This window comes from Cherax quadricarinatus, chromosome 45 (genome assembly GCF_038502225.1).
Source record: "Cherax quadricarinatus isolate ZL_2023a chromosome 45, ASM3850222v1, whole genome shotgun sequence".
In the NCBI taxonomy this organism is placed as follows: Eukaryota; Metazoa; Arthropoda; class Malacostraca; order Decapoda; family Parastacidae; genus Cherax; species Cherax quadricarinatus.
The window spans coordinates 17,992,779-18,005,348 of NC_091336.1; the positions used below are offsets into that span (position 1 = coordinate 17,992,779).

At 42.0% G+C, this 12,570-nt stretch overlaps 1 protein-coding gene and 1 non-coding gene across 2 annotated transcripts; one reads left to right on the forward strand and one right to left on the reverse strand.

Moving 5' to 3' along the window:
- The first annotated feature begins 599 nt into the window (after window positions 1–599).
- LOC128694790 (protein Star-like) lies at window positions 600–8,545 on the forward strand. The gene is made up of 8 exons (XM_053785097.2): window positions 600–717; window positions 1,832–1,942; window positions 2,439–2,512; window positions 3,044–3,166; window positions 3,307–3,501; window positions 5,051–5,152; window positions 7,240–7,398; window positions 7,831–8,545. Exons 1-8 carry the CDS (start codon window positions 690–692, stop codon window positions 7,990–7,992), a joined length of 954 nt encoding a protein of 317 aa, XP_053641072.1. The 5' UTR covers window positions 600–689; the 3' UTR covers window positions 7,993–8,545.
- A 241-nt stretch (window positions 8,546–8,786) lies between these two features.
- Window positions 8,787–8,859, reverse strand: TRNAR-ACG (transfer RNA arginine (anticodon ACG)). The gene has a single exon. It is a non-coding gene; the product is annotated as a tRNA-Arg (tRNA).
- Window positions 8,860–12,570: the final 3,711 nt, after the last annotated feature.

The window sequence follows — 12,570 nt, forward strand, 5'->3', positions numbered from 1 at the left end:
ACACAACGAAATATATTTTTTTTCGTTTTGTTCAAAATGATTTTTGCGAAAATATTGCATACACAAATTTTCGCTTGCTTTATTCGGCAAGAAGTGCGTTGCTATTTAAGCCAAAATCGCAAGTTTTACTTATTCGGCACGACATATTATATATATATATATATATATATATATATATATATATATATATATATATATATATATATATGTATATATGAATGAGCCAGGAGCTGAGTCTCGACCCCTGCAACCACAATTAGGCGAGTACACACACACAACTGTCTATCTATATCGGGTTATTGAGCCAATCACATATTTCCATATAGTTTATCCTCCTTGAGAGTAATGTCGCACTGTCGAAACGTTTGAGGGGTAATGCACAGAACACAAAAAGAAGCTTTCATTGGAACAACGTTTCGCTCTGTGTGGAGTTTCACCAGTTCACGACAAAGCTCTATATGCACAGAGAGAGAGAGAAACGTCGCCACAGATTAAAGCTCCTTCCAGCAGCCTCTTTATTTTCTGACCAGTATTTCTGCAGTTTCTTCCTCGTCGTCCGGGCCAATCAGAGGCCTGAGTGGTGGGGGGGAGGGGCAGGACCACTCAGTGACGTACCTGAACACCAACATCAACCATCTTGCTCCATAGTGCTCTGATTCCCCAAATTTTAGGAGGGAAAATACACCATCATGACCATCAGATCTCGCCTCAGGGAAGGTAAACACATCAGGAATTATAACTGCCAAGATGGAAACACAAATAGGAAGGAAATAAGGAACCCCCAGTGGAAATAGGAATGAAATAAGAACCCCAGTAACCCAGTGGAAATAGGAAGGAAATAAGGAACCCCCAATGGAAATAGGAATGAAATAAGAGCCCCAGTAACCCAGTGGAAACAGGAAGAAAATAAGGAACCCCGTGGAAATAGGAATGAAATAAGAACCCCAGTGGAAACAGGAAGAAAATAAGGAACCCCGTGGAAATAGGAATGAGATAAAAACCCCAGTGGAAATAGGAAGGAAATAAGGAACACCGTGGAAATAGGAATAGAAAGGAAATAAGGAACCCTTAGTGGAAATAGGAATAGGAAGGAAATAAGGAACCCTTAGTGGAAATAGAAGGAAATAAAGAACCCCAGTGGAAACAGGAAGAAAATAAGGAGTCCCGTGGAAATAGGAATGAAATAAGAACCCCAATGGAAATGGGAAGGAAATAGGGAATCCAGTGGAAATAGGAAAAAAATAAGGAACCCCAGTGGAAATAGAAGGAAATAAATGACCACAGTGGAAACAAGAAGGAAATAAGACATGCTGCTATATAGAAAGCCGCTTGTTAGGCAGAGTATTTCCCTCAAATTAAGTCAGTTTTGCCCCAGGGTGCGACCCACACCAGTCCACTAACACCCAGGTACCCATTTTACTGATGGGGAACATAGACAACCATTGTAAGAAAACAAACCCAATGTGTCTACCCGGCGAGGGTAGAAATAATGAACATTTAGAGCCAGTTACCGATTAATTTTGACATATTTCCATTAAACTATGGGAAATAAGTGGTAGTCAGGCTCAATCCGAAGGAAGGAAGGAAGGAAGGATGGGCGGAAGGAAGGAAGGAAGGATGGGCGGAAGGAAGGAAGGAAGGATGGGCGGAAGGAAGGAAGGAAGGAAGGATGGGCGGAAGGAAGGAAGGAAGGATGGGCGGAAGGAAGGAAGGATGGGCGGAAGGAAGGAAGGAAGGAAGGAAGGAAGGAAGGAAGGAAGGAAGGAAGGAAGGAAGGAAGGACGGGTGATCCTCCACGGATAATCGTAACATTTTCTTTATTATTTGCCAGGTGTGAGTGGCCGGGGGTGGCTGGTGTGTCGCTTGTGGGCGTGTCGCGGAGGTGTGGGCGTGGCGCTTGTGGTAGTGGGCGTGTTTTACACCCTCACTCGCACGTACACAGGTAAGCTTCAGCTCAGCCTCAAGGGAACGTTTCTCTCCGTAGACGAAGTGGGAGCTTCAGGAAAGTCAGACTTCATCACTGAAGACAGATGTCTCCTCTCCCAAGCTGGCGACACATGCCTGGGTATCTTTATTGCGAAAACGTTTCGCCCTCTCTGAAGCTGATGAAACATATAACGTCTGGGGATGCTTGTTACGAACACGTTTCGCTCTTCTCAAGCCTCCTCTTTCAAGCTGATGAACAAGCCATGTATGTAACCTCCGTTTATCTTCATTTTGAAAACGTTTCGCTATCCAGTGACTTTTTTTCAACTCACCACGAGGATGATACACCGCAGAGGTGACCAGCAATCCTCTCGATCACTTTACAATTTAATATTACAGCCAATTATAAAAAACTTTACAATGTTGCTTTATAATTTTAATTATTTTTGCATCACTTACTTTGAGGTCTGTATGGTCCCGTACTTGAAAATAATTGATATAATCGATTTCAGATTATTTGCTACGCTCATTGGAAGGCCCCATAGAGGAAGATAATCCAGAATTACTGCGGTACATAAGAGCAGAGGTACGATAAACCTATTGTTTTTTGGGATTCCTAATTGGCTTCTTAACGTTAGCTATCGTAGAATTATTATTATTATTATTATTATTATTATTATTATTATTATTATTATTAAGCGTATTTCAGTACCTGGGAAGATAAAGGCAATCGAAGTTTATTCAGTGGAAGGATAACTTCATATATATAAGTGCCAATAGGCTTGGGCTAGTAGGCCTCCTTCAGTGCTCCTTCTTTCTCATGTTCTTTCAGTGCTCACACATTAAATTCAATATGGCGTCCCCTCCCCCGCGTCACTCTCCGACTTTTACACTCGCCCCTTCACTTAAAATTTCTCGAAGGGTCCAAATAGCATCACATTTTAATACGCAATTACTATATCATTCATTTATAAGTTCTACATTTAGGAAATTATGTAAAAAAATTCCACAGTTTTATGTAATAAAAAAAAATTGGTCTTAAAATTGCCAGTAATCCATTGCTTTGTTCTATTTTAATATTCCATATGTTAGTGATTGCTACCTTTTTTGTCTTCAGTTGCTGAAGCCGCCCTCCAGCGAGCCTTATAATCTCTTGGGGAAGAAAAACATCGCTTCGCGCGAGCCTGAGAAGAGCGAGATGTTTTATAACGAGACACTGAGGACACTCTTCAACGGCAAGGTTAGTACTTAGAGGATGACTGAGATATATATAGATGCAAATCAAATGAGCTAAGCGGACATATCTGCAACGTTAGATTATTCATCAAGGCTACATTTCGCTTGCTACAGTGCCCCTTTGTTTCCATGTATTATGTCCAGCGTGGTGGATTCTTCGTGGAGGCCGGGGCGCTTGACGGGGAGACCATGTCCAACACGCTGTGGCTAGAGCAGGAGGCCGCCTGGGAGGGTCTCCTGGTGGAGGCAGATCACATCGCCTTCCTCGAACTTGTCTCCAAGCACAGGAGAGCCTGGGTAGCCAACGTCTGTCTGGCTCCCAACCCATACCCCTCCAAGGTAGGCCTATAGTTGCAGTTCCTTCCCCTTTCTTCCAAGGAATAAATGAAATGTGTTTATACTTTTCCAGTGTATAGCTGCAGTTTGTTCTCCAAGGTAAATATAGATATAGTTTGTTCCTCTCCCTCCAAGGTAGATCTGCAGCTACTGTTTTATTCCCTTTTCATATGTTCTTAGGTATACCAGAAGTTTACCACTCTCTAGTATACTCCTGGAGTATATCTTTCCCTCGTAAGGTATAGCAGCGCATTCTAGTCATTTGCATCCATTGGATGCTATTGTTTAATGTATAATAAGTCATAATAAAACACTTTAGTTTAATATTTCGTCTAGTGTGAATTATTCGTTAAAACAAAAATATTCAAAGGCGAGTTGAAATAAGCTGATCCTCTATTCAGTGACGTATTTGTGAAAGTTAATAACCCGGCATTTTATACCAGTGGTGTCATAGATGACAGGAAACATTGTAATGATCCTCGTGTAGTCAGACTGAAGCTTAATAAACTAATCTGGTGAAATTTTATTTGCTAACTCTTCAGAGATCTTATGTTGAAGATACAAGTACTGTCAAGAATAAATGGAACAACTCATTAGATGGAACAAATTACAACTAATCTATAAATTGAAAATTAAAATCGGATAACGTGTCGGTTTGCCCTTAGACCTTTTTCAATTTCCCACTTAATAATAACACTAGGCAACAAATTTGAACTCTTTTTGTTTATTCAGTTAAGAAACCAAACTGGTTGTTTTAAGTTAACTCTGATTAGCAGATGATGAATCTGAGTTTGTTTAGTCACTATCATGTACGACTTTTTGAAAATCTCATGACCAATATTTTGGCTATTTAAGGTAGAAGGTCTCCATGATACATTATATGTAGTTATTAAGTATGGTGCATGGAATGACGAAAAAAATAATGTTCTTAGTGTAAATTCGTATATATCTGCATAAGAAAAATAATAGAAATTTTCGTACACATATATATTTACTTTACAGTTTTCAGTTTTTTTTTTTTTTTGCCAGTGTCCGTCAGTAGTCGACCATTAAACTGATCAAGTTTACTTGATCTCTCTGCTCCATGATTACTCTGAGTGAAATCGTTCACTAAATTAGATGTGAATTCAGTGTCCCAGAATTATTTAGAAAGACGTGTTATTTAAACGTGAACTGAAACTACTGTTGGCCTGAATAAATAACAAAAAGGCACAATACCGTGACTGGAACGATACACAAATAACCCGCACATAAAAGAGAGAAGCTTACGACGACGTTTCGGTCCGACTTGGACCATTGACAAAGTCACAAAGTGTGACTTTGTCAATGGTCCAAGTCGGACCGAAACGTCGTCGTAAGCTTCTCTCTTTTATGTGCGGGTTATTTGTGTACTGTTGGCCTGTATATAATCAATGACGGCCTGAAAGATTTAATTTTCATTTTTCAGTTTGCGAACATTATATCTGTTGACACTGATATTATATAAAAAAAATGTAACACTTGTTCGAAATAATAAACAGGCCTGGGAAATATTACGTGTATTTTCTTACAGGAGATGTTCAGTATTCTTCCTCACTTCCCCGGTCCTATGGCTTGGGGTCTGGGCTTCAAGACGAGGGCCATGCACGGACTCACTCGCTTCTCCAGCAACAAAGTCAGTCTAATTTGTGTTTACTGGCTCCTGGACCTACTCTTATCTGAATCCTCTCCTCTCAAGCTGTCTAGGTCCACCTCTCTCATGACCCACCCTTTCAGGGGTCACCCTGTTCTCCCAACTCTCCCAGGGGTCACCCTTCTATCGACCCAACTCTCCCAGGGGTCACCCTTCTATCGACCCAACTCTCTCAGGGGTCACCCTTTTCTTGTCCCAACTCTCTCAGGGTCACATTGTTCTTGTCCCGACTCTCTCTCAGGGTCACCTTGTTCTTGTCCCGACTCTCTCTCAGAAGTCGCCTTTCTCTTGTCCCAGCTCTTAGAAGTCAGCTTTCTCTTGTCCCAACTCTCTCAGGGTACTACAGCCTATCTTGGCAGTTCTTTTAATACATTTATATTTGTTTACTCATAACATAATTATTTCACAATAACGTATCTGTCTTGATACACAGGTTATACCTCACCATCACCAGATATATTCTCGTTACCTGGTGATGGTGAGGTATAACCTGTGTATCAAGACAGATACGTTATTGTGAAATAATTATGTTATGAGTAAACAAATATAAATGTATTAAAAGAACTGCCAATATAGGCTGTAGTACCCTGAGAGAGTTGGGACAAGAGAAAGCTGACTTCTAAGAGCTGGGACAAGAGAAAGGCGACTTCTGAGAGAGAGTCGGGACAAGAACAAAGTGACCCTGAGAGAGAGTCGGGACAAGATAACTTGGTATTGTCAACCATAGTACTAAAAAAACAACCCCTTACACAGCTTGATTCCAATTTGACAGCTTTATTTTGCTTCCTATACGCATTCCGTTGGAAGGAAGTCAAAAGATAGAGGACAAACGTCCGTAACCATTTATCTGACTATTTCTGAAGTCTGACCAAGTATTCCTGCAGCCTTTTTTCTTCTATCCTCTTGTATTTGTAGTCTCAATATTTTCACATCATCCGCAGGTAAGGACATATCTGTCATTATTTCACGACAAAAAGGACAACACAGAGGTTAACACTGGCAAAAAGACAGTTTTGAGTTGAGATTTTGTATATTATCTCATTAAGCATGACTATCAATGCTTAACACAGGCGGAATGTCGACAGAATAAAGACGTGTTCTGCAAACTCACATAAGTGCGATAAGACACCTAAACTACTGGGAACGGTTGAAGGTCCTTGATCTGTATTCCCTAGAAAGCAGGCGAGAGAGATATATGGTAATATACACTTGGAAGGTCCTGGAGGAATTGGTACCAAACCTGTACACGAAAATCACTCCATATGAAAGCAAAAGACTCGGAAGGAGATGCAACATTCCCCCGATGAAAAGCAGGGGCGCCACGAGTACACTGAGAGACAACACAATAAGTATCCGGGGCCCAAGACTGTTCAATTGCCTCCTAGCATACATAAGGAGGATCACCAATAGACCCCTGGCTGTCTTCAAGAAGGCACTGGACAGGCACCTAAAGTCAGTACCTGATCAACTGGGCTGTGGTTCGTACGTCAGCTTGCGTGCGGCTAGCAGTAACAGCCTGGCTGATCAGACCCTGATCCACCATGAGGCCTAGTCTCAGAGCGGGCCGCGGGGGCGTTGACCCCCGAAACCCTCTCCAGGTAAACTCCAGGTAAACTCTGCCATACGTCACAGCACCATTTGCCAACCCAATCAGAGATCAACATTGACCCCTGTGGAACTCCTCCACATTCTTCCGTTGATACTTTACCCTATGTAGTAATCTTTTTGCTACTTACCGAGGGAAAATGGACACGAATGTACTCAGGACACCTACAGTGAAGACTTTTACGTCTTGAATACTTCAAATACATCATTTATATTTGAAGTGATGAAGGTCAAAGGACTGAAGCATCTTCAATAAAAGGCTTCCAAAATGAATGCATTTGTGTCCATTTCCTTCAAGCTGTTGGCAGTCCTTTACCTTCTGACTACATTTGCTGCTTAGTGTTCAAGTCTTCCATTATCCGTGTTGATATATCTTATACCCAGGTTTGCTTACTCCAAGTTTTTGCCTGCTACAACTCCTTCAATTACGGTACCGTCCTGAAAGCAGATCTCTTCTTTGTCAGGCGATCGGTAACTCGTGGTTCCAGAAGGTGCAGTGCGTGCCGCTGGAGTCCCTCCTGCTGGCGATGGGAGTGACCAGGGTCGATCTTCTTGTACTCGACGTCGAAGGCGCAGAGCTTGCTATCTTGGGCCATTTTGACCTGCAAAAATTCGACGTCCAGGCAAGTGCTGAGCTGTGATTATTGCTGCGGCTGTTGACGCAGTGGGGAGGCGCGAAATTCGCGAGGGTTATGTAGAAGTTAAAAGATAAGAGGTAATCTAAACGGAGACTTTGACTAGTTACGAGGACTTTATGTTGAGGACATCATGTTGAGTGGTGTAGCAGTTATTAATTAAAAAAAAACTTGAGCTATCCTTCCCTTCATCGGATCAAAACCTGATTACCACTCGTTCCCCATGAGCGACATGACCCCTGCGGTCTTAGCTCTTCCCCGTGAAAACAATAACACCTGACTCGTTGCGGAAAAAACCCATGCCCAGTGCTAGGATAGTTTATAGACAAGGCGTTTCGCCACTCGTTTCCTCAAAATCCTAACACTGCACACATGTTTTATTATGCTGACGTTTTACACCAAGTCTTGCCCAACTAACAGGTTGTCTGTGTAGAGTGGAAGAAGGCGGATGAACTGGATGAGGTGTCGAGGCAGCTGAGTGAACGAGGGTACCAGGAGGCAGCCAGGGACTTCGAGGATCTTATACTCATTAAGAAGGGGTCAGAGTTCCAAGGTCGACTCCCTAAGAACAGGAGAAGATAATAAGGATGGGGGAAGCACTGTAACAGGCCTACTGGCTCATGATAGTCAAGTAACATTTATTATTATTATTATTATTCAGTTAAGCACTAATGTATGCCTATAATAACTGTGTTTAGTGCTGCCACTGAGTAAATGTATAACCGGATGCAAAGTCATAGATATTACTTGACTTACCCAAAAACTAAAATGGGGAAAAATCCTTTATTAGGCTATCCCAAGTTAAATCTACTTAACTTAATATTTAGCTAAATGCTCAGAAAATACATTTTTTTTTTTTAAGAATGGTCTTTATGGGATATATTGAGGCACAAGTACATTATGTAGATTTACAGGAGGATAACCTAATGAAGTCAAATAATTTCTGTATGCCGTATCTCTGTGTCTCTAAAGACAGGGAGCCAGGGCCGGGTCATCATCTGGAAAAGACCCGGACCGGGAGAGTACCGGCGAATCAAGAACAAACAAGCCAAGACCACTGCAAGAATTGAAACTTATTTCTCTTATGTTTAAATAAAAATATGACTTAATCACCTACGTACCTACTTACCCACGTGGCTACTTACCCACATACCTACTTACCCACATACCTACTTACCTACGTACCATTATACACAAGTTACACCTTCTAGATCACCTTCGTTTTCTCTGACGATTTCGTAATTTTTCCCGTATATTTCTTTTTTAACTTAATGTATCTGACCTCCATTAGCATAAATATTGGAATGACGTCGAAATAAAGAGTTTGAAAACTTTTAAAATATAGAACTCAAGAAAAGCAAATAAAACTAGAGCCTCGACCTTGCCAGGATTCGAACCTGGAATCTTCTGATCCGTAGTCAGACGCGTTATCCGTTGCGCCACAAGGCCTTATACACGTATTGGTCGCAAAGGTTTTATATATATATATATATATATATATATATATATATATATATATATATATATATATATATATATATATATATATATATATATATATATATATATATATATATATATATATATATAAACATCTGGTTCCTAGATGATGGCACACTAGCAGGTACAAAGGAGTCCCTCCTAAATAACAAAAAGGCACAATACCGTGACTGTGTCAATGGTCCAAGTCGGACCGAAACGTCGTCGTAAGCTTCTCTCTTTTATGTGCGGGTTATTTGTGTAGAGTCCCTCCTACATGACCTTACACAGGTAATGACACGGGGACAGGAAATGGGTCTCATCCTGAATCCATCCAAATGTGAAATCATCTCAGTCAGTCAACAAGTGATAAATGCAGTGAGATCAAAACTACCAGGAGCAGCAGTCATTGCCCCCACAAATAGTGTCTTGCTAGGAGCACCTCTGGGAAGCAATGCCATTGACACAATTCTCAGGAAGAAATTGGAAGAGTTAAGGAGAATGGAACAACGAATAGGCAATCTTGACACCCACGATGCCTTGTACCTTCTCACAAAGTGCTTGAGTCTGCCCAGGTTGACATATTTCCTAAGATGTGCACCTTCATATGATAACCCTATACTGCACGAATATGACAGTATTCTGAGGCAGATTTTTACGAAAGTACTTAACCTTACTCTAGAAGACGGGCAGTGGAACCAAGCTACACTTCCAGTCAGACTTGGTGTGCGCAAGTCATCACAGATTGCGTTACCTGCTTTTCTGTCCTCGTGTATTGCATCCAGAGAGCTTGTAGCAGCGATTCTCCCTGAACATCTTAGGGACAAGATTGGAGCCCAGGACCAAAAATTCATTGACGGAGCAATGATCTGGGATAATCTAAAGGGTTCAGAAACCAGACCTGCTCCCCCCAACAACTACAAACAATCGCACTGGGATGGTCCAATAGTGGAAAATATAGCCTCAACGATGCTTCAGAGTGTGTCAGGGAAGGATAGAGCCCGCCTGCTGGCAGTGAGAGCCCCTCATGCTGGGGACTTTCTGTTGGCTGTTCCCAACTCCAGCCTTGGCACACGCCTCGACCCACAGACCATCCGCATCGGTGTTGCCCTTCGACTTGCCGCCCCTATTCTCGCCGAACACAGGTGTATTTGTGGCAGTGAAGCAGCAGACCGATTCGGGTACCATGGTCTTGTGTGCCGTAAATCCGAGGGAAAGATTGCAAGACATAAGGAGGTTAATAACATTATCAAGAGGAGCCTCACAACAGCTGGATGCCCAGCAGTAAGGGAGCCACCCCAACTATGCAGATCTGATGGCAGCCAGAAGCGTCCAGATGGTATCACCCTTCAAGCCTGGACAGATGGGAAGCAGGTGGTGTGGGACTATACATGTGCATCTACCTTGGCTGATACCTATCTCCAATACACCAGGGAGGAAGGAGGGGCAGCTGCCAGCTTTAGGGAGTCCCAAAAGTCTAGAAAATATGGAGAACTTGCCCATCATTATATGTTTGTTCCCATAGGCTCAGAGACCCTTGGCTCATGGGGAAAGAGTGCATCTAATTTCCTTAAGGAGCTGGGAAAAAGACTCATCAGGGTAACTAGGGATCCCAGGGCAGCTAGTTTTCTGTTCCAGCGGCTCAGTGCGGCTGTTCAAAGGGGTAATGCATGCTGCATTTTGGGCACACGCCCCAGCTCTGAGGAGCTGGATGAGATTTTCGCCTTATAATCGGTGATACACACGTAACAACATGTACCGTATATGCCACCTTTATATCAACAATGTATCTCTTAAATCTTCTGTGCCATATTATGTAATAAAATATTCCTATCGGTAAAAAAAAATAGTTTAAAAGATGGGGTGGTAGGGGAAGTGGAATATTCAAATGGCTTCAGGAAGAAATCCAAATATTCTTCCTTGAAGCCTTTTTATCCACTTCTCCGAGGCTATGGGTCCCACAATTTACACCAGAGGTGGACCCCATCCTATATATATATATATATATATATATATATATATATATATATATATATATATATATATATATATATATATATATATATATGTGTGTGTGTGTGTGTGTGTGTGTGTGTGTGTGTGTGTGTGTACTCACCTATTTGTGGTTGCAGGGGTCAAGACTCAGCTCCTGGCCCCGCCTCTTCACTGATCGCTACTGGGTCCTCTCTCTCTCTGCTTCCTGAGCTTTGTCATACCTCTTCTTAAAACTATGTATGGTTCCTGCCTCCACTACTTCACTTGCTAGGCTATTCCACTTGCTGACAACTCTATGACTGAAGAAATACTTCCTAACGTCCCTGTGACTCGTCTGAGTCTTCAGCTTCCAGTTGTGACCCCTTGTCCCTGTGTCCCCTCTCTGGAACATCCTATCTCTGTCCACCTTGTCTATTCCCCGCAGTATCTTGTATGTCGTTATCATGTCTCCCCTGACCCTTCTGTCCTCCAGTGTCGTCAGTCCGATTTCCCTTAACCTTTCCTCGTACGACATTCCCCTGAGCTCTGGGACTAGCCTTGTTGCAAACCTTTGTACTTTCTCTAACTTCTTGACGTGCTTGACCAGGTGTGGGTTCCAGACTGGCGCTGCATACTCCAGTATGGGCCTAACATACACAGTGTACAGTGTCTTGAACGATTCCTTATTAAGGTATCGGAACGCTATTCTCAGGTTTGCCAGGCGCCCGTATGCTGCAGCAGTTATTTGGTTGATGTGTGCCTCCGGTGATGTGCTCGGTGTTATGGTCACCCCAAGGTCTTTCTCCCTGAGTGAGGTCTGTAGTCTTTGTCCACCTAGCCTATACTCTGTCTGCGGTCTTCTTTGCCCCTCCCCAATCTTCATGACTTTGCATTTGGCTGGATTGAATTCGAGAAGCCAGTTACTGGACCACATGTCCAGCCCGTCCAGGTCTCTTTGCAGTCCTGCCTCATGCCTCGTGTGTGTGTGTGTGTGTGTGTGTGTGTGTGTGTGTGTGTGTGTGTGTGTGTGTGTGTGGTGCCGAATAGGTAAAACTGGTCAATTAGCAAGAACTCATTTAAAATCAAGTCCTTTCTCAAATTTTCTTTTATACGTTTAAAGATATATTTTTTCATTTATGTTAATGTAGAAATTAATATTTTTTTACCAAAAGCACCTTAGAAAGTTTACCTAACCTTATTATAACAAGCGCTATTCAATTTAGTCTAATCCAACTAAATATATTTTAGATAAGTTTACAGTTATTTAATAATAAACAAAATGAAATATATTTTTTTTCATTAGGTTCAGAATCATTTTTGTGAAATTATTGCATACACAAATTTTTGCTTGCCTTATTTGGCAAGAGGAATGTTGCTATTTAAGCCAACATTGCAGAATCTCCACGACTATGGTGCTGTTCGCACCTACTCCTAGGTTGAGGGACTGATTACCTCATCTTCTGTACATAGTTCTACTGTCTTCAAGTTATGTCCTAGAATTTGTATTGATAAAGCCACTGGATGGCGAAACGTCTACAATAAAGATACCCAGACGTTGCACATGTGTCTTAATCTCATTGCAAGTTTTACCTATTCGGCACGACATCTCCACAGGGTGTGGAGATCTTAAGCTCAAGTATTTTCACACTTCTCAGTGCATCATCAGGAGCTATGCAATGTTGCAAGGCAGCAACTGAAGCAGGGAGA